Source organism: Opisthocomus hoazin, chromosome 2, assembly GCF_030867145.1.
Source record: "Opisthocomus hoazin isolate bOpiHoa1 chromosome 2, bOpiHoa1.hap1, whole genome shotgun sequence".
Lineage (NCBI taxonomy): Eukaryota > Metazoa > Chordata > Aves > Opisthocomiformes > Opisthocomidae > Opisthocomus > Opisthocomus hoazin.
This window is the reverse complement of record NC_134415.1, coordinates 56115683-56138171: the sequence shown is the minus strand read 5'-3', so window position 1 is coordinate 56138171 and position 22489 is coordinate 56115683. Positions and strand designations below refer to the sequence as shown.

The window sequence follows — 22489 nt, the reverse complement described above, 5'->3', positions numbered from 1 at the left end:
TGTATGGTAAAGGGGTAGGTATTTGAAATACAGTTATGAAATGGGTTTTGGGTAATTTGACTGTAAGGCTGACCAAAAGCAAAGATTAAAATGTAATGCTTTGTTCCACACAGGCCGCAGTTGCTACAGTGAAGGCTAGTGCTAGCAGAAATGCATGGAGGACAGCCAAGACTCCCTTAGGTTTGGTTATGCCTGGAAAAGTGGTGGCGTATCACTTACACAAGTTAATGGAGATCACTGAAAATGAGTTAAAGCACTCTTAAAAATAACTTTGGCAGCGCATACACTTCAGCGTGCCATCACCACTGAACACAGGAAACAAGCAGCCATCTTTTGAGGCAGGATTTCTTTTGACTCGTTGAAAGGCCTTCATCCTGTTCCCAGAACTTGACCTAAATAAAGTTACCACTGTTTCTGTGCTCAGCACGCTTCCGAAATGGGTGTATTCAGACAAGGACCGCCCTGTCAATGGTTGGACTGCATCCTCTTTCTCAGTCCTTCTTTGCGAGCCCTGAACATTGCTGCGTGCAGGGGTTGCCAAATTACAGACAGAAGGGCAGAACCAAATGCGCCCAGTTTGGAGCTACGGGATTCTTTAAAAAGCTTTCGAACCTCCTCCAGTATTTCACGTTTCTGGCCTCACCATGACCATCCACCTGTCTGCAGAGAAGACGGAAACACCACGGACGCTTAAGTCTTATTTGAGGCTAAAACGTGTTTGTAACGCTGCACGTAGGGTGGCGACTTAATGATGTGTTCGCTGCGCTGATTAAGTCTGGGCTCTCGGAAGTAACTGCAGTAGCTTCATTTAATGAAGTAGTAACGCTGCTGAAGTGGGTAAACATCACGTGTAGCCGGCTTTTCGCAACCTCGTGTTTACCGGCAGAGGTAACTCTCCGTTCCAGCCCGAACCGCAGGAGGCTGTCCGGGGGAGCCACCGCGTTCATCTCCCAACCGGTGCTGTGGGCGGCAAGGCCCCTCAGCTGCGTGCGCGCCGCTACACGGCCGCCCTAAGGAAAAAACAACCCACACCGCGCAAAGGCCCGACGGAGCGAGTCTCTGCCCGGCCTCAACCACCCGCCCCACCAGCCCAGCCCAGCCCACCTCGCCGGGCCCGGGGCCGGGCCCCTCCCTCCCGCCGGAAGCGCTGGCCATGCGCGGCCCCCTAGCGGCGTGGCGGCCGGTGCCCCGCTGAGGCGCAGGCCGGCGACCGCCATGCTGTTCCGCTTCGGCGTGGTGCTGCCGGGCCGCATGACGGAGGGCGGCGGCGTGCTCCTAGTGGCCGGCTCGCGGCCGGAGCTGGGCGAGTGGGACCCGCAGCGCGCCCTGCCCATGAAGCCGGCGCGGCCGACCGCGCCGCTGCCGGCCCAGGAGCCGGCGCTGTGGCTGGCGGAGGTGGCGCTGGCGGGCGAGGACGCCTCCGGCCCCTTCTGGTACAAGTTCCTGCGGCGGCGGGGCGGCGACCTCCTCTGGGAAGGTAACGGGAGGGCGCCGCGGGCTGGGAGCGGAGCGGGGCGGGGCGGGCGGGGGCCGGGGGAGAGCAGCGGTGGGAGCTCTGCTCCGTCAGGGATCGCCTGCCCGGCTGGCGGCTCCGCCCGGTGCCCCCCCGAGCGTCGCCCGCGGGCCGGCAGGGGTGCCCTCCTCGGACGGGCCGTGCCCCCGGCCGGGTGTCGGCGGCGCGGGGAGGGCCCGAGCTGCGCGTGCGGGTGGAGGCTCCTGGGCTGCCGTGGCGCGGGGGGAGCGCTGGCCGGCGACGGCGTTTTTTAACCGCGTGGTGGAGGAGAGCGAATGCCGAGGGCTGCGGCTCTGCCAGGCCGGTAAAAGTTCTCTGCAGCAGTTTCGTTATTTTTGTCTTATTCTAGGCATCCCTCGTCATGATGTTTTGTTTTCTTTCTTTCCCCAGAAGTAAAGAACTCGGAATTTGCTGCTTGTGCGTTACGGTGTGATTTGTTACTTTATTTTAGTAAGCCGAAGTGCCATGATGGCGTTTTCAGGCTGCTAAAATTTACCGTTGGAATTGCTGAAAAAAAAAAATAGGGAGAAGTTCTGCCGCAGCTTTTCCAGTCGCCTTGCTGTTTCAGTAGTATTTCCACTGTGATTTTCTCCTGTTGTGTGTTGTCAGATGTTGAATAACTTTAGTCAGTTTCCACGCGCTATTTAAGTAAAGTATCTTAAGTAAAAGAGGACGCATACAATTGTCTGCTGAGTCAGATACAGCTTTAAATATACCTCTTGTCACTGAGGAGTGGATTGGACTTGGTGAAAAGAAGACAGATGACTGGGTGATTTGTGAAGGGTTTTTTTAACTTATAAAATAGTTTTATAATCCATATACTGAAATAACACATTGTAGAGCAGTTGCTCTTCACCCGTTTTAGCAATACGTATCACACTTTTAAACTGCAGTTCTCTCATACAGACTAAAACATGCATGTCATCGTAACTGTTGCATTTGTTTTTTCTTCCTTATACTAATAAAAGACTATGTGTTAATACTACATTCACAGTAATGTACATCATGAAGTACTATTTACACCATGTAATAGTAATTGTTTTATTTAGCAACTAAAATAAGTAGTATGTTCTGCCTGTTTTAACCATGTTTTTCTTTTGCAGAAATGCAGGAAAAGTGAATTTATGGAATAAAAATCTTTGCATCTGTCCAAGGAAGCAGAATTGGGTCTTTTTTGAAGGTGCCAAGCTGTACATGATATGCCAATGATACTGGTATATAAAGAGGTCCTCACCACACAGAATGTAGAAATAATAATAGAGCGTTCCAGTCTGTAGAGAGTCGGCAGTTGTAAGGTGATGGTTACTGTCTAGTTCAGAAGTAATGATGTCACAAAGTATTTGTTCGTGACTGGGAGCAGGTTTGGTAAATGTGGTCTGAGTAATAAATGTATTCTGTTTTGGTGGTAGTGCTACTGATGCAGTTTTAGGATTAACCTAAACAGGGATTTTGTTCCTATTGTGAATGCTCAGCAGTTTGACCTTACGGTTTAGCTAGAGTGATAGAAAACAACCAGGCATATCATACAAATGTAGAGGGTTTTTTTTTAATTAGTCATACATATAAACCATTTTTTCCTAAGTTGCTATTTACAGGGAAAAACTAAATTTGCTTAAACCCTGAGATTTGTTGTTCTTCATGTAATGCATGAAGGGAGCTTAAGGATGTTTTTCTATCCGATAAATTAAGCAATACCTTGCAGTCTTTTTTTATGTCATTTGTTTTAATGATTTGTTTTTTTCGGCTGTAGATCAAGAAGTTTTGGTTGTTTTATGTTTATTCTTGTAAAAGTCACAGATGGAAAAGACAACTATGTTTTTTTAAAAAAAAATCAGACTTTTTTTGTGTGATAAGCAAATGCTGTGCTTTGGCTCTTCAGTATCCTATGTGTTTAGAATTAAAATGTGCTTTGGGAGACATTTAGCAGTTACAGAACATCTGCAATTTTGAAGACATGGTCATGAGGGATAGAGGAAAGTGCAGAATGATACTTGCTCTGCATTTGAGTTGAGGCATTCATCTGTAACCAGAGAAACTCCTGTCCAGTTATGGATGTTGGGTGTTTACATATATTGGATGTGAAGTGATGTGCCATATTTAAGAAAACTACTCCCCAGTTTTTTTATTGGTATACTTCGTGTGAGAATTCCACTAGTAATGCATATTATTTTTATAACACTACAGCATGCAACATACATCCCATGTTTTGAGATAATTTTAATATTTGATAAATTTAGTTCATCCTTAGAGCCATTCCATTGCCATCAGGAAACTCAAAGCTGAAGCGAGGGTATTTGTTTCTGTGGTCTCGAAGAGTCAAAGTCAGAGGCCAGTGTTCTGTGGCTTTTGGGTTGTGCCAGGTGGTCTGGTAGGAAGCCTTCAGGCAAGGCTTGGCCGGTGGGCAGGTTGCTGACTGCTTGCTTGTGTCTGGAGGGAACTAGTTCCCCTCTCTAGAATGAGGTGGGAGAGGAGACTCTCTTGTGCTCCTGGAGGATCAGATGCTTACCTCTGCTCTCCCAGGGTGATGGTGCTGCATCTGGGGTCAGACAGTTAAAGCCACTGGGTTCTTCTGGCTCAGATCATGGGATTTCTGTATGCACTCTGGCCCAAGTGAAGTTTCTTCAGGGGTAGTACTTTGCTTAACCTGACATGAGCTCAGCTAAACAGCCTGTTATGCAGGAGGAGTGTTTTTAACTGTGCTATGGTGTCTGGAAAATAGGTTGATTATGTTGAGCTTAAGAACCTGAGAATAGGTTTACCCATTAGAAGAAAAAAAAAAATTAGTGTATATACCTTGCATTCCCTCCCCACTCCCAGCTGAATGCTATGTGTCTTTGTGCTTTGTTTTTGCTGTAAATTCTTCAGAACTGGATTTATTTATGTCTCTCAGATTGGAAAGTAAAAGTGTACTGTACCTACTATCAAAACTAAATAAATACAGGATGAAACTTACACTTGAATTTATTTTTGTCCATTTATGGTTGAACACTCATCTATGCCTTTTTTTCCCCGCTTTACTGTGGTCTAAATAAACTGTAGGTATGATAGGAGATACATATTCCATAAAAGGACAGAGGAGTTACTAAGGGTATGCCCCAAACTGTATTTTGAGATGATGGAATACAATCTATTGGTGCCTTATGTTTTGAGAAGGGGAAAAAAAAATATACAGAAAGTATAAGCTTATATTCTAAAATGTTGATCCATTTTCACATAACCACTAGTTTGATGGAGTTGGTGCTTGATTGAAGCTTGACAGATGCAGTATTGCCAGTAAAAGCTGAAAAGCACAATCAATCCACATTCTAGCGAGTTGTACAGGTGAGCAGAGCCTTACTGCTTCCAAAAAAAACATCTCTAGTTGCAGTGGGCGGGGAGGAGAGGAAAGATGATGTGTTGTTTGCACTTACCTTCTTCTGCTGTTCTCTGTGGTTTCTTGGGGGCCCAGAACAAACGATTTGGAAACAGTCAGGGTACAGAGTCCGTGGCTTGCTCTGTTGGCCTTCCGACATTTCCTGTGTGTGCTCCAGCGAGCTGGTTAGTTACAGTTTAAGCCGTTGGGCTATGTACCCTTTTGATGATGGTTCAGAAAGACTGGTACACTTATGGACTAATAAAGGTTTTCATAGTATTGTAATAAGTGAAAATAAGAGAAGTAAAATTTGCTCATAGCTTTCAAAGGTCGAGTACTTGATTGGCTGTAAACATTGGCGATAGTAAGGCACAGTAAAATTTCGTTTTTAAAGTGGCGGTGTGTTGAAACCTGAAACAATCTCACTTCTTGGCCTCAACTCCATGATTCAAAATGGGTATAATTTCTTATTTTAATGGGGGACATTCTTTAAAGGCTATATGGGAAGTTGATAGCTCATTGCCATTCGAGTTGGAGAGATCGTAACAGAATAAAAAATATTTGGGGCTAAGCCAGAGCAGGATAAAACAATGTAAAAACTCTTTGAGGCTACTCTGGAGAAGTATAGTTGGATGCAACGTTATTTTTCTGTAACTGAGATGCATCTCTCCTTCCTCTCTCCTTCCTCTCTCCTTCCCAGAGCCAATCTACAAATCCCCAAATTAGGCAGCAGCTCTATTGTTGAGGAAAAAAAAAAAGAAAAGAAAAAAAACCCCAGCCTGGAGAGGATCACGTTCCTGCCTGCCTCTTTTCCTGCAGCGGGTGTCTGTGGTGGTGTTCCCACTGGGTGTCGCCATGTTACCTCTGTGTGGCCAGGGGCTGCCTAGGTCCTGGCAGCTGCTTGCGCGGTTCGTCAGTATTTGCTGTAATCTGTCCCGCTGTTGGAAACAATCCAGGGCTTTACGTGCTTCCTCCATCCCAGTCTTATTCTGAAGTAGGCCGTGACTAGGAAGGAACATGCAGCGCAACTGGATGTTCGTAGTTGAGTAATAGTGCATAATGTGCATTTTGTTCGTTGAAGGCTGTTGCTTCCTGGACAATGCTAGATGCCTGAACACCTTTCAGATGTGAGGAAAATTTAGGAGTAAAAGTGAATAACTTTGAAATCTACTACCCAATACCTCCTTAATGAATGGAGAGAAAGTTTTGTTTACAAAGTGCAATAACTCCTGGTGTTTTGTTTTCAGCCCCCTCAAGATGTGTACTTGGCATGCATTATGCTATAACTTGGTAGCAAGTTTTTCACTACTTTCTATCTGTATGTCAGCATTAACCAGCAGACCACTGGAGATCAGTAAAAGGACGAAGAATTACTCATGCAACTGCAAAATTAGAAGAATAAAAACAAGTATGTACACATGCATTGCTGTGGATTCGGCAGGTATGTGTGAAATCATACCTAGCCATGGGGATAATCAGGGGCTAGCTCTGACTGCTGTGAGAGCCTGATTAAAGCATTTGTGGTTTATAATGGTAAAATTAGAATAAATGTATTGTTTATGCACATACTTTATTTATCTATGTTTTTCCCATCCCCCACTTCACTACCTGCCCTCACTTCCAAGGGGCAGCAGCATGCAATATGGGTGAAGAATTTATTTTCAGTGGCGACAAGCACTGTGAAGTGGTAAGTAAAGTAACTGGGGTGATACTTTGGTTAAGGTTTTGCCATGGTTACTGTTTTGTTGTAGCTTATTTCCTGTCTGCAGTTCAGTAGCTTTTTGTGGTCTGGTAAAAAGTAGCAATCAGGAATACACAGTACAGTGCCGCAGAGAGTATCAAAGCAGTTAAGAACACTATATTACATTCTACATTTTGTTGCTATCAGCCATTATTCTGTCATCTGCATTTCCTTTATTCTTATTTCCACCATCTGTCTGAGAAGAACCTCTTTTTCACATGAGCTGAATTCCCTTTCAGCTTTTCTCTGGCTTAATCTACACCATTGGACTGGGCAGTTGGTTACAAATTTTTAGCACAGTAGCAGCTCCCACTGAGAAACACCTGTGCCTAAGCAGACCTAGACGGAAAAATAAAAAAAACACGTTTTTGAAAGTTGCCTTTTAAAAATATTATTTTCTCATCTCTGATTTAAAAAAAAAAAAGAAAAATAAAAAAAGCCTTCTTGATTAACACTATTAAGAGCTGCGGAGGGCTTTCTTATAAACCATTTAGTTCTAATTCTGGCATAATTAAAAAAAAATCTATAAAAAGAATTCTCTTAGGAGTAGACTAATAGACTAAAAATGTATTGAATTCAACCTGGATTTTAATAGATTAAAAACTTGTTTCCTAATAATTTATTATTATAATAATAACATTATTTCTACATATTATATTTATTTTATGTTAATAGTAATTAACTTATTTGCTAATAAGAAGTGTGGTGTTTGATACAAATGGTCTTCTGCTTTTTTGATACCTCTTTTGGGCTGGCAAATGAAAGGAAACATTTCTGAAAATTAAACCAGTCATGAAGAAGGCATTAGTGAACTAGGTGTAGCAAATTAACAACTTTGTCTTACAGTAGTATTAAATATTTAAGTAATACAAGAAATCCACCTACTGTTTTCGTAATCTAAAAGGAAGACAGTACTGACAGCAGAAAAAGTACCATTAAAAAGCAGAGTAAGTGTATTTTTATGAGCATACGAGTAAGGGTTAGTACGTGACATAGAGTATTAAAATGTGTTATTTGGCGCTGTTTGTCAGAGGTGCAACAACAAAGAGCAGCTATTCAGGGGCTTTGCTGAGACTTTGGAAAGGTGGGACTCCCATCCAAGGGCCTGTGGCAGACTCAAACTGTCAAAATATCTGACCTAGCTCAGTTCCAGCAAGGGGATTTCAGCCTCCCCTTTTTAACAATTGATAGCAATTCAACCTTGGTGGGATTGAAATAGATCCTATTTCAAGACATCAGAGATGGAATTTCATTCAGACAGTTAGGTGGCAGGGAGACTTTCATAACAGAATCTGATGTAAAGGGTAAGTAAATTTGAATATTGTGAGTGTAGTGATGGAAGTCCAGTTAGAGTCATGTCTGGTAATGACGCGGTGCAGTAGCACATTCAGAAAACAGAATTGCGTCCAAAATAGGACTCGAGGGTTTTCTTCGTTGTAATGTTGGTATGAAAGGTAAGGAAGATAGCAAATACTTAATCTTTTCAGTCCTTCATTTCAGATACTTTTTTTCCATTTATGAGTTTCCTTTAGTTCCTGTTCTAATACTGTTCTTCTTTAAAAATCTTCTATTCCTCAACTCCTCTCCATTTTGCTGCCCCCAGAGTGTTGATACTGCTTATTTTGTTATTAAACTCTTCCAGGGGAATTTCTAAGCATGAACTCAAGATGTGCATTTACCTTGTTAAAGGACCTCAATTAATATTTAAAATGTAATTACTTATACTATTTAGACATACTTAAAATTTTGACTTGATGTGTCAAGTCTGCTGTTTCATGCAAAATTTATGACAAGGATTAAAAAACTAAGTCGTTGCTCTGACTGATTTCTCAGTAGGTGATCTGAAAATTGCCTGGCTGCTTGCTGTTTGGATTTGTTAGTTGCCGTTGAAACTAATGTGCGTATCTAAGGTCATCTAAGTAGCCCTGTGGTTTTTCAAAGGTAGCAGTGACCTGAGAAACGCCCTGGCCTTGCTGGGGTTTAGGGCCTGGGGTGCAGGGTCTGGCTAAGGCGGGGATGAGATACGCTCTACAGCCGCTGCTGTGCCCTGGAGTTTCTACATACCTTCTCTCACAGAGACAAAACCAGAAAAAAATTAAAACTTCCAGTGAAGTGTGCAACGAGCCGGTAGCTGGGAGAGCTGTGGGTGAGCAGTACACTAAGTGGTTTTGCTGCAAAGAGCTCTGCAGAGACAACGGAAGAGGCAATCTTCTTTTTTTTTGTTCATTCATTGTTTTTTGATCACTATGCTTAATGGTGCTGAGAGATTTCATTGACCCAGATTTTGCTCATTATCTTTTAAGATCAAGCTGATAATTTCACCAGTGTGACTATTCCAGAACATTATGCAATCTGTGTGCAGTTGTCCTCTGTGTCAAGATGAGTCTGTGCTGTTGGCAGACTGTTAGATTATACTTTTTTCATCTCTTCAGTGCAGCCATGATAAAATAGTAACTGAAGGTTTCTCTTTGTATTCTATTACTGTATGTGATTAGATCAAATTTCAGAAGATCCTCTTCTGGCCCCTGCTTATCTTCTTCCAGTCCTTGATCTTTGGACATCTTTTTCTTACTGTATCTTCATCTCTTTTTCCTTTGTTTCATTCGTGTGTCTGTCTTTTGCCAGTGCCGTTTATCAGTTATGTGGAGATCTTTGTTTTTAATCTTTTGTTTGGTTGTTTGTACAGCCAGCTTCCTTCGTATGCCACTTTGGTCATCCTTTATGTGCATTAAACTGGGAGGCATACGTGCCGTCGTGCGGATTTTGAAAGCTCTCAGGGTTGAGCTGTAAGCGGGGCTGCTGGTGGCTTTGTTCTCCAGCAGTTCCCTACCTACAGCCGTGGATTCCACTGCGCAACCATCCACAGTGCAGAGAGCAACAGGTGGGTTGCAGAAGAATGAGAAACTTTAGTGCCTAGAAGCTTATTTTTGCGTTTGTCTTTCAGGAAAGTATTTTTGCTGTCAGGAGTCACAAAGACAGAATTTAGATAAAATCATTCTGGACCTTATTGAAGGAAGAGTGCTACCGTATCGGTTAAACTAGGACCTGTGTCTTCTAATAAATTCTTCCAAATTCCTTTTGTTCTTTAATTAGGAAAGCCCACATGATGAATTAACAGGAGGACCAGTACCGTTCAGATATTTAACTTACCCCTTTTTTGTGGTTGAATTTTACATGTTTTCAAACAATTGTGTATTTGCCTCCCAAAAATAAAGAATTAAACCAATATTTTACCACTTGGAACAATATGAATTAAAACCAGATTAGGAAAAATATTAATTTAGAAGTGTTTGGGGCTGTAAAAACATGTGTTTACTTTTGTATATTGCTCTTTCTCAAAGGGTGTTTGTGCTTGTTTTCTTTTCTGCAGAGATGAACAGGTGAATGGAAAACAGATGTGATTTTCTTTGCTTTACTACTGGCTCTAGGAACAGAAAAGTTGAAAGGCTATTAAAATCCCCTCAAATCTTTGAGGCTGCACAATGTTTTCTTGACTATAAAAAAATAAAAATTTCACCCAAAGAATTGTTTATTTCATGTTGAAAGTACCTGGAAGCCTATCCGGTGGTCCGGTGTTGTGTGCTGCGAGCAACGTGTGAGTTCTGAGACTGGTGCTCTTGTCTCATAGCCACGGGCAGGGAGGCACGCAGCCACTGTGCCTGAGCGGGGCGCTTAAATGGGAGTTGTGGTGAATTCCCGCTGTGGACGCCAGTGGAGTCATGGGGGGTTTATTCAAAATACCTTGAAGTCTTCGTATAGGTTTGGGTAAGCCTGGGGAGACCAGTCAGAGTGAGGGGAAAGATGTATTTAAGTGAACAATTTGTGCACTGAAGTCTTCCTTTTGGTGGGAATTTGTCCTGCAGCTCTCCTAGGGATGCTGCAGTATGCCCTCTCGCTCAGCACTGGTGTGCCTCAGGCTGGTCCCCTCCTAATGGAGTGACGTCTACAGCACTCAGCTCGTAATAGGGATGCGAAGTCCTCCGGCTGTCCAGTCTCTGCGTGAAAGGTGTGTGCAAGGGACCAGCCGGCGGTGCACACTGTTGCTGGTAAAGATGTGACGTGCACTTGTGGTCCTGGAAGCATGTTGGATTGCAGCAAATTAAACCCTGGACCTTCTCTGTGCCATGTGGGGCGGTGGTGTGGAGGCACCCTGATGGAGGGGGTTGCTCAGCACGGTCAGCCTTCCCAGCTTATCGGTGAGGCCTTTCCAAGCTTCAGGTACAGAAACTAAACTTCAGCACTAGGCCTTCAGTTTTGGTACCTTACTTAATGAAATGCTTTGTGCGTCTGAGAAGTAAGCAATCAAGCTGAGCATAGTTTCTGAGGGGAAGGGCTGCTGTGGCTGACTTCATAGCAAAGTCACTTAGAAAATCCGAAGGTGCGGTGGCCTTTCAGATAAAGCAGATAACGGGGACCTTGGGGTAGGACAAACTGAAGGTTTAAGTGGAGTAGGAAGTTGGTGTGGGTATGAGTGTCTTCAGACGTGAGCAGGCATGCACAGACTCTGCGTACAGGCGTTCCCACAGCACTTCTGTCTGCACTGGCCACAGTCTTTTCTCTCTGGTGCCTAAGCAGCAGGTAAGAAATTAGAAAGGTCAGCAACACATTTCTTACGCACTGAGAAGTGTCGAACTCTGCTGAGCTTGGTCCCACTGCCTTCGTCAAGCGCTCTGTTTCCTCCCAAACTAACTGCCCACACCAACAGCCCTGGATGAGAGAGAGAGAGAGAGGAAGGTAGTCTTTGATCTGTGGTGCTGTTGGGGGCTGCCAGTGGCTAACACCCTGCCCAGCTCTCTGTCCTGGGCATGGGCAAGTCTCTGTGCTCAGGGATCCAAATCCAGAGAGGACTTTGCTTGGCCTGTTGTGGTGAGGGAGGGGAGAGTAAATGTTTTGCTTGGTGTGCCAGATTTTTATCCTGCCTCTGAAGGCAATTTTGCTCTTGGTATGAGCTCTTCCAGTGCCTGTGAGAAGTCTTGGGCTGGCTCTTCTGAGTCCGAGTCTGACAGTACCATGGATGAGAGGCAAGGAGTCTGCTCCATCAGTAGAGCTAAAGGGGCTAAGATGAGACTAAGGCATGCTTTGCCTGGATGCACCTGACACCATGAGGTTGATGCACCTTGCCTCAGACAGAGGAAACTCATGAGGAAAGGTTTAAAAGGATGGGGATGGAACAGGAGGAACTGAGGGTTATCCATGTAATGATTTCTGTCAATCACCCAAGCTGTGCCCATTCTCCTAGTTGTATACATTCTTCAAACATGTAAGTGATGCTAGTTGTTTTCTATTTAAAACACGGTTTATGATCAGTTACCTTGAATGAAAGCTGGTTTCATTGGCCGACTTTTATTTTTGTATTAAATGACTCTGGAAGATAAAAGTTGAGAGAATTCAACCTTTAGCTCTTTTATAGTAGCTCTAAATTATTGATGAGTTCTACGTTACTCCTCCAAACTTGTCGCTTGACTCTGCTTCTGAAACTATTTCCCTACATTCTTGTTTGATGGCATACAAAATATTATGGGTTTCTTGTGGCAAACTGTGCTGGCATAGCAGAAGCATGATGTGAACTGATACAACAATTTTCTGTTTTTTTGAAACTTATTTGTTAAACGTGTCTCGTGAAGCAAACTGTGGCGAGAAGCACTTGTGCATCGTTTGGATATTGCCTGAGTAGCGAGATCCTCATTGTTTGCGGTAATTGCCTTCTTTCATAACTCCTGCAAGGGGAATGGAGAATTCAGCTTCCCAAACTCAGTTCAGTGTGATCATACTGTTCTCTAAATCAGTGTTTGTTGGAGATGCTAGCACTCTCCCCTTCCTGTCGGAAATTATATCACTGTGTTAGTTGAATATATATTCAACAAATACATGAATGTATATATGCGCTTGAATATATATGTTGAATGTGTATTCATATACAGTCTGTTGCACAGACACATTTTAGTAAGTGGGTTGTTAATTCATAGATCAATAAATCATATAAGGAATAGTAGAGCTGTGCAATTCTCATGAAAAATGTTATGAATGCAAGCTGTTACTGTTTACCTGAGCATTACAGTCAAATGGAAACATACCTTTTGAGCTTCTGGTTTGACTGTAGGCCACAGCGGGAAGGTGGGGTTGAGTGGTGCAGAAAAATCAACAGCAATAAATAACAATTAGAGAAGGAAGCTAGTCAGAATGAGATTTGACAAAACCTGTCTGAGGGGAAAAAGTGAAACAAACGTCTCGTGGCAATTTACTCTTAGCTCCACTTTCATATGTGGTTGTAGGCTGGGTAAGGGAATGCATGATGGTGAAGGTGAAAAGGTTACAAGGCAAGGAGGTTGCTGCCGTTTAAGAGGACAGATGATAGAGAAGGAAGGCAAAAAAGAGCCAAGAATTAAAGCTGGAGAAGAGGACAAACGGTAAAACTGGAGAATGACGGAAAGACATGCACCTAAAGCAGCAGCAGTTGGAAATGGTAAAGCAGGAGGTGTGCAACTGAGATTGTGAAGAAGAGGGAAGCTTTGTTGTCTGACTAGCACCTCGAGGAAAGAAGAAATTAAGCAGGAGAGAGATGTCATAGATTGTGATTGCAAAAATTCGTGCAGAAACCCTGGTGTGAGAGGAGGAACAACTGTGAGCACTGGAAGGGGCAGTCCTTGAGGGAGCAAGAGTGGGTACAAGGGCGCCTGTGTGCAAGGAAAAACAGGGCTGGGAATAGCAAAAGAGCCAGAGATCCTGAGAACGTGGTTCAAAACTGCCAGGGTGCAGTGAGGGCTGGTGGTTTCCTGGGGACTGGGGGCTTCAGGAACCCCCTGGCCCCAGGGCTGGCAGCCAGACGCAGGCAGCCAGGGGCACTGGGGCATCCCCAGCCCCGGACGTTGGGCACCTCCCTGGGCACGGGGCTGCAGCTGGGACTGGACATCAGCCCGTGAAGGCATAGGGGTCAGGGTCAGACTCAGCCTTGTGATGGCAAGGCAGGACCATGGTGATGTGCATCGCTACAGAGAGTTGCTAGAGAGTAAAAGGGGGAAGGCAAGATGAGTGATTGTGGAGATTTTGCTGAATATGAGAAGTCAATTAAGTGTCATAAACATCCATAGGTTCTGTTACTCTCTTGTATTTGTTGATGTATACCACTATCTTCAAATATTGTTTGAAAGTGGTTAGAATGTGTAAACAATTAGAAATGTGAGATAAAAGTATAGTGGTAAGATTTGTAGCTTCAGGGGCTGTATAGTGATGTTGCTCTCCCTGTTTATCAATATCTGTGTCCTACCATTGCATTTGATGCCTGATGGTTTGCCAATATAGAAAGAGAAAATAGTTTTCTGCATAGTATTTTCCTTTTCTATTTTGGTAAATAATATTTCAAAGTTGTGATAAACTGTGCTGCTTGTCATCTGGAAATCAGGAGATTGTTTGAGCTTTAATATTCAATGTTAGCGTTATTCTTTTATCATTGCATTAATACATCTCCCCAGATGCTCTTGCTCTAGCAAATTTCCCTAAATGTGGTGCTTGGAAGCTGGTCGTGCATTTATGTGTGGTGTGAAATTGTGGATATTCCTTCAGGCATGATTTTACTCAGAGAAGTTCTAATATCATTAATAATGTATAACTGTAACAAGTTTACATTAAAAGCAAGCCATAGACTAGGTCACTTCTAATCTGCCCAGTAATTCTATGTGGCAATTAGTATTATAAGTAGTATGTAAAAATGATGGGCGGTGGGAAAATATACATGCACTGAATTTTGAGAGGCTAAGATAACCTTTTGATTGATGACATGACCCGGTTCAATTCAAATTGCTTACTCTGGCATGGTATTAAAAATTGGTTTTCTGTACTAAAGCTCACACTATTGCTGTAAGAGAAGAACAGCTAATGGATGTTAAGTAAAGGAAAAGTGTAAGAAAAATTTCTTACTTCAGACAAAGCCATTTCAGGTAATCATGATCGCTTGGTGTTGCAGCTGTGGCTGTGTCTCTCTGGGTCACTTTGGGCAACTTATACTGTGTATGAGCAGACCTTGTAAGTGGGACGTGCATCTGAAGAGTACAAAGCAATTGTTTATCGGTTAGCAAACTTAGAAGACAGGTAGGATTTAATGAACTCCTAGGCTAGGTGTCGGTGTGCGTCCTGTCCCTGGCAGCACACCTGAAGAGTCTTTGCTCGCCACGCAGCTGTGAATGAGGTGGAGGAGGACCACCCGTCGCTTCTCTCTTAAACAGGTCTTCATGCCTGCAGGGTTGCTGTCTGCCACCTGCTTCCTTTTCTTCTTTGGGATTTGATGCCTTTCCACATTGGTGTTTTTCCTCTTGAATCCTTAAGCTGGTAACAACTCCAGTGTCACCAGTCCTACCTGTGTTTGTGGTTTTACCTTTACGATCTTGCACGGCCCTACTCTGCGAGTTCTCTGAGGTCTTTCTTGTAGCTTGGGAATTTCCTTAGAAGTAAGCCTGAGGCACGGTGGCTCTGCCGTGTCAGAGCTAGACCTTGGCCCACAGCAAGCTGGACCTCCCAGAGGGAGGTAACACAGCAGAAACCTTAAACGCTGAGGTCACATATTATCAGACATCAGATGACGAACTTAAATGAAATTAATTATTATTGACATTTGAAGTGCCGTGGTCGATGATTTGAGAGTCTTATAGAGGTTTAATTTTTTTTTTTTAAAGAAGTTGCAAAAGTTGATTTTAATGCTGAACTTTTGCTTTGTGGGAGCACTGCTGTTAAAACTATTTCAGATGTTAATAATGTGTTATGAGAAATGCGGTTTGAACAGGCAGCAAACACCACTCCTGGCCTTAAATACTCAGGTCACAGCTCCTGCGAATCTTTTGGAAGATTTTCCAAATACGTAGCCCGCAATTGTACTTTCTTCTGTTCTAGGTAATGGGCCTCATCATGATCGAAGTTGTGTTTATGACCAGAGCAATATAGTAGATGGAGTTTACTGCCTCCCAATAGCACACTGGATTGAAGTCTCTGGACATACTGATGAGATGAAACATACAACTGACTTCTATTTTAATATTGCAGGACATCAAGCTATCCATTACTCCAGGTAAAAGAAAAGTGCAGGGCTTGGCTGATGTCAACATTAATATGTACCGACATAATGTCAGCAAACTTTGAATTTGAAGTGGTGAATGGTGGTGTGTATGCAACAGCAAAGTTTGACAAAGATTTGACACCTCTTTGCAATTAAATGTCTCTTTTGGCAATAAAAAGGAGACATTCCGAGTTCAAGGATCCCTGCAGCCTGTACAGATGTGCTAAATTGCATCACATCTGAAAATGACTAGTGGTAATTTATGGATAAATTTATAAGGAACTGTCATTCTCAAGTGCTTGTCCGCATACACATGTAAATATGCATTTATGCACTGTGTTTGGTTTGGGATTATTTTGCTGAAGAACATCTCCTGGGAAACAAAAAAAATATATTCCAGCACCAGAACTTTAGGGTGTTAGATTATCGCTCATGTGCGGCTGCAACTGCAATCAGTGACAGCTGTTACAGATAACTTCGGCTTCTGTGCATGCACTTAAAAAAAATACTAAAGCTTAGACAAGTCTTAAAATGTTTGTGCTTTTGTGGTGTTTACTTTAATCCACTGCCTCACCAGTGAAGCATCCGGGCCTGAATTAGGAGATGGTAAAGCTAAAGAGAAGAGGGCACCCACCCTTTAGGCCTGCAGATAAAGCACAGGCTATATTTAGAGCAGCAGCCTTAGCACTGGTGGCTAACAAAGTGGCACTGAAGAATTTGGGACCATCTGTATCGTTTTCCCCATCTCCAGTGATGGATGTGGCAGCAAGGTTGTTGATTGATAGTGGTTGCATGAATGCTGGCAGCCCTGATATGCCACGTGCAGCTGGTGTTGGTTACAGAGCAGTTAGTGATCCCAAAGGGGTATGTATTTTTTTAAGGAATTAAACTACCTTGTACTTTCGTTAGGTCTGAGCATTGCTTTGTGTGAATTTCTCCAGTTTACCGTTTCAGCTACACCAGCCTAACCATCTCGTCTCCTCATTCTGCTCTTTTGTCCGCACCCTGCCACAGGGTAGGAAGCAGAATTGTCTTTTTCTTGTCAGAGTTGTGGTGAGTGAGGGAAAGATTTCCTTCTCTTGGTATCTTTTGGAATAGTATGGATTCATAAACACTGTCGGGCATATGTAGCTGTTTGTGTGGCTTAGTACCTTTTCCCTGAGACCCCCTGGAGCTATATAATATGCCTGACAGACTATACTGTTATCTGTATCTTAAGCATCCATTTCCAACACCTTATCAGAGAAAAGATCTTGTTTATTCCAAAGCACACATTTGTCAATCCCAATAATCTTCGCTTGGCAGAGGAAGTTTGTCAGAAAGAAGAACAGCTGTCAGCAAGTGAATATCTAAGCACCAAAAGCTAACTTATCTTCCTTTCCAGAGGCAGCAGTGATCCATTTAATACCGCCTTATCTGCATCACTGTATGTTTCCAAGGTTATGTAAGAAGCTGCAGATTCCACTAAAGAATATTTGGAGAAAATTTTCTGAGTTGTATTCCCCTCTTGCACACACATACCTTTGTTGCAAGGCAACCTTATATGTACAGCTTCAGTAAGTAACTCTTATCTCGTTTCTTTGAGCTATATTAAGTGAGCATACCCCATAACAGTTCTGTTGCATAATTATTCTTAATCCTTTGAAGATATGCAGCCTTGAATGACTTTTTAATTATTAACAGCTGGGGGCAGATTCACCATTCTGCTGGTTATAACAAAACAGCCCGAAAATACTGGCTAATTAAGATTTTCTCTTTTTTTTGGCAGAGTGGCTGAGTTGGTGAAAATGCCTTTATTTTGTAATGGATTTATTGCCTCGGAAGGGTAGTACGGAGATGAATATCACCAAAAAGAAAAAAAAAACAAAACACAAAAAAAGCCCAAAACAGAAGCAAAGAGCCAGTCCCTCTGCTTGTACAGTTAAAAGCTCTGTGTATGGTCAGGTCGTAGTTATCCAGCTAAGGATACTCTTTTCCGCGCTGTAACGGAGGTGACAGCACTGCAGGGAGTTTTACGAGCACAAATTCTGCATCCTGTCACCAGCTGTAGGATCTTTACAGAGCAGTGGTGGCTGGAAAGAAGTGATTTATCAGTGAAAACTTTTGATGTGAGCCCCTTCTCTGTGTTGCTCCACTTCTTAATAGGATCGCCGTGCGCGAATTAGGTGGAGAGGAAAGTTTATCTCTGTCACAATGGGCTCCTGCGGAATGGTTTTACTTGTCGTCTGTCTCATCGCAAGAATTAGAAACAGTTGCTCTGAGCTTCGCTACCACCTTGCTTCTTCATGAAACATGTGCTTAAACCTTAAATGGGCTGCGGCAGGATGGGGAGAGCCTGCTTCCTGCTGGTGCCAGAAATCATTCGGAATCATGCTGGGGCTGATGGCAATGCTCTGAGGAATCAGATTTTTCTTGTTTGGTAGGGATGTATTCACTCATAAATCAGTGAATTTGTGTTTAAACTTAGAGAGCTCGCTTTGTGTTGGTCATTCAGGTTGGAGTGCGTATGATGTGTTTAAGCATAGCAGGATTTTAAGTAATTTTCTTCAAGTGTGAAATGGAGCTTGCCTGCAGGTACAGAGTCATGACTGATACCTCCGTGGCATCAGCATTTACTTGTTTTGAACATGTAATGACACATGTCACAGAAATCCAATTCAGGAAAAAATAACAGTCCCTTTCTCTCTCGTGTTAGACATTACTACATTAAGATGCCTTCAAATTGCAGGAGAGTTCAGATACGACACAGTAATTTCCCAAAGCGAATTAGAGCTATTGTAATCTTTTCTGGGAGAAGATGACTTCAGAAAATTTGTAAGTCTGGTGCAGGTTAGCTCTATTTCAGCTTCATCTGTGAAAGGTGGAACTTCCTGATTCATAGGTGTTACATACCTTATTATTTATATAAAATCTTCTGCAATTCTCAGAAGAAAGGCATTGCGTAAGAGCAAGAGAGGGAGTGTCACCTGAAATTACAAAATCCTTAAATAATATGCTGGAGACAGTGGTGCTTGATGGCAGAATTAGGTGCTACGGGAAAGAATATCACCAAGAGGAAAAGCCGTCTTGTTATAGTTTGCTATTTTCAGACTAATTTTAGGTTCCCGAATCCACCCCTGATGAGTAGTGAGTTCCCATAGTTTTTGCCTACTCATTTGAATACGGTGTATGACCACTACCTCTTCATTTTAGGGCATATACTTTGAGGCCATCTATGGTGTCTCATATGTTTTAGTAATGTGTTTCAAATTTACTGGCTTCAGAACTGTAATTTTATTCATTGTGTGTGCTTTTTGTGCATCATATCTCCTGACTCTGATGAATAAAAATATTATTTACATGCTTTGCATGTGAAATGCAGCTAAACTGGATTCCGTTAGTGAATCTTTAATTGAAGTATTGTTACAGCTGCTAAACATTCTAGAGGAAAATATACAATCACCTTTACATGTAAAAGAATGTAATGGAGGAGTCACTACATGAGAGTAGCCATGGGTCCTGAGAACAATTTTTTTGAGGTACAGTTTTTGTAGTAGCTTTTTTGCACTTAGGTATCAAGGTCGTTAAATATTAGTATTTCATGTTTATGGAGCGGGTGGATGTTCCTGCAACTGGACATAATCCAAGAAATTGTGACATTGATGAATGTATTGCTATCATCAGTGTTTATGTCCCTAATTTTTTCTGTAAGACAAAATAAAGCGAAAGATAGAAAGAAAATAAACCCTTGTACTTGGAAATACTATTTTTGTTTGTTTGTCTCGTGATGGTTGCAAATTAAGCTTAATTTATGGTGTAGTTTTTACAAATGCTTTGTAGCTTGTTGGTAAGACAGTTTCATTCAACGCTGCCATAGTAATGTAGGTTATAACCTAAGTTAAGTGTTAAGTGGGGATGATCAGGAGATTCTCTGGAATATGTGCTCCTCGTTTTTACTACAACGTTAACATAGATAGGTGAGTGGATGAGGAATGATCCAGGGCAAAATCCAGATGCTTCTTATTTAGCTTCTGGAGGCACTAAAGCAGTATTCTGCTGATGAGCACTGAGTTTCCTTTTGTCTGTAGTAATTCTCCTGTGAAGAAAATCAACATTTATATGATTGATATGCATCTTTAATTGAAGTGAAAAACAGAAAGCTGGTTGAGTATATTTTTGTGTGAGAATCACTGGAGACGGTAAATAATGTAACTTCTGTTAACTTACTTGAGTCGTATGAGGCATGGTTATTGCTGTTTGAGTGTTAGAACTCTGCTGGGGTTGATGAATGTAAAGATATACTTAAAGACATCTGTGGTAGGACTCAGTTTGAGATAAAGATGACTAAATTCCTATGTTTGTATACAGCAATTCAACTCACTGGCGACTAGATGTCCGCTTTAGAGTGAACTGAAGAATCGCATTGGTCTCCATACTCCACTGACGATGCTGATGAGATCGATATTGATTTATAATGAGACATTAAACATCCTGTCTGATTGCTTGAATGTTGATGTCTAGTGTTATTTGAGATGCTCTGGAGTTTACTGTCTGTCCTCCAGCTGCTGCACTACAGGAACATGGTTTCTTATAGCTCCTTGGCCATATCTGTGAGCCCCATCCAGATGTTCGAGATCCTATAAGACGTCTCAGATAATGGTGGGAAGCTGTACTTAGGCAATGCATTGAGAATGGACGTGCCTGAAGCCACCCGTTTGTAGATAACCAGGGCTAGGTGTCTTCATCTTGATCTTGTATTGCATCCCTAGCCTATATTAATGAATAACATCTATCTGAGTTTAATATGAAGTTAGAATTACCTTTGAATTATGTAGCTGGAAACAAGAGAGAGTGCTTTTATTTATTTTTACTCTTTCACGTCTCTTCTGACTTACTAGTTTTAATACATTCACTAAATAAAATGCCCTTCTGTTTGAAGTGTAATTCTGAAGTAATTTTTTTATTGGTGAATTATAAAAAAAACTTTGAAGAGGAAGCTGTCACAAAAGAAACCCTGGAGTGCAATGAACTATGCTACTGTATTAGAAAGCTGAACTGATACTTTATGGCTACCTTACGAATTAAGAGGTGATGATGTCTACGGAGATTACCATAATTAACATTAAAAGCTGAGAGCTAGCTGTCCCCTGAGCCTAAAGAATACTTGTGGTAGCAATATTAGAGAAAAGAATAAGAAATAATGAGCTCTGGAACAAAAGTCTTCGATTGTATTCTAATAAAATAATCCTGATTAAAAATACTTAACATCAATAGGAGTTTGGCCTTTGATTTTAGAACTTGGGGCTCTGACTGTAAAGTTAGGTGGCCATTTTATATACTGAATAGTGAGAATATTCTAAGCCTCATTTTGTGATATGTTTATCCCATAAATTAGGACATTTGACCACTCATTTGAATTTTGGTGTATTACACTGAGCTATAGGCGTAAATTAGTCTAAATGAGATCCATTCTTTACTTTCCAGTGGGAATCCTCTTTTATAGAATGGTTTAAATATTAATTCTATTTTTTTGTCCCTCGTATATCTTCATTGTTTTTCTGTATCACCCTCAACTGAAGCTGTGAAATGCTTTTACTAGTCTCTGCTGTGAAGAAAATGAGTTTCAAATGACTGTTAAGAAGTGACTTTTAAGCATTTTTTTATTTAGGTTATTGAAAACTAAGAGGAAATGTGAGGAAATAGGAGCAAGAGTGAGAAGACAGACATATTATGAGGTCAGAATTTTATCCATTTTTAAAGTCCTTATTTGTTTACATATGTTTAATTTGATGTATCTCTGTATTGGGTAAGTAATGCATTTTTCTTCTGTATTTGTTGCCTATCCAAACAAATATTTTCTCCTTTTGTGAACTCCCCACACTGCGCCCTCCCTAACAGTACCTAAAACCTTGAAAACTGATTCTGCTTTTCCAAGTTTTGTGGTTTTGCATGGGCAGGATGGTACCTGGCTGGGATAACCTAAGCCAGGCTATCGGAGAGTTAGCTGCAAATCCCAGTTCTGTGAACTTTGCACAGGAATAGTTAGGATGTGCCAGCAGTGCAGTCACAACCTGTGGTACCTGTGTAATACTGTGGATAAACTGGGTCGAGGAAGCTCACTTTTCACCTTTTGTTTTTCTGAATGTTGGCAAATAGCTGTTGTCAGCACAGCGCTGGCTCCCTCGCCGTGACCTACCATCTGAGCACTCAAAAGGAGCTTGAAATGGGAATGCCTGCATCTCAGCTGCTCATTTCTAATCGCATTTCTTGTGAGTGCCATAGTAACAAGCAAAATCTGGCATTTAAATGAGCGATGGAAATTTTGCCAGAGGAAAAAATCATGGAGCTTTTAGATTAAAAATTTTTGCATTACTGTCATCAGTGTTTGAATTCACAGTATACTTCTACCTATAGTGGCTGGTCTGTTAAATCTGATGAATGGCTACTAGCCAGCATGCTACCAGGTTTGTTGTGTGATGTCGTGGCTGAGGGACACAAAGTACTGTCTACGTTGGGATGACACTGTTGAAGTAACGGCTGATGAATGGTAAATTATCTCTGTGAATATGATAAAATTGGGGGGAGGGAATGATTTTGGCAGCAAATGGGACTGAAAACTAGCAAACTTATGAACTATTAATATTTTTATGTCAGCCATTTTTCAAATGGCAGCAATCATTAATATTCACAAGCTTTTCTGAGTGTTTTCTCTTGTTTGTATAAAGCCACAATGTATGTTGTCAGCATTATTGATAAATTAATAATTTTGAACAGTTCACATTTATAATCTAAACAACATAATATTTTGTAAGTGATTTAATGTGGAATTTTACATTGCTTTAGGTTATGGAACAATTAGAA

General features: G+C 41.9%; 1 protein-coding gene across 3 annotated transcripts in view; it reads left to right on the top strand.

Annotated features, from left to right (window-relative positions):
• Positions 1-1171: 1171 nt before the first annotated feature.
• The window catches only part of EPM2A (EPM2A glucan phosphatase, laforin), a 42584-nt gene continuing 21266 nt past the window's right edge, over positions 1172-22489 (top strand). Inside the window, exons 1-2 of one of the 3 annotated variants that reach the window (XM_075413730.1) lie at positions 1172-1477; positions 15487-15661. In XM_075413730.1, coding sequence (XP_075269845.1) covers positions 1216-1477; positions 15487-15661 — 437 coding nt within the window. In that variant the 5' untranslated portion in view covers positions 1172-1215. Of the gene's footprint in view, positions 1478-1661; positions 1818-15486; positions 15662-21297; positions 21364-22489 lie in introns of those variants that run through there. The other 2 variants (XM_075413731.1, XM_075413732.1) reach the window with 2 other exon arrangements.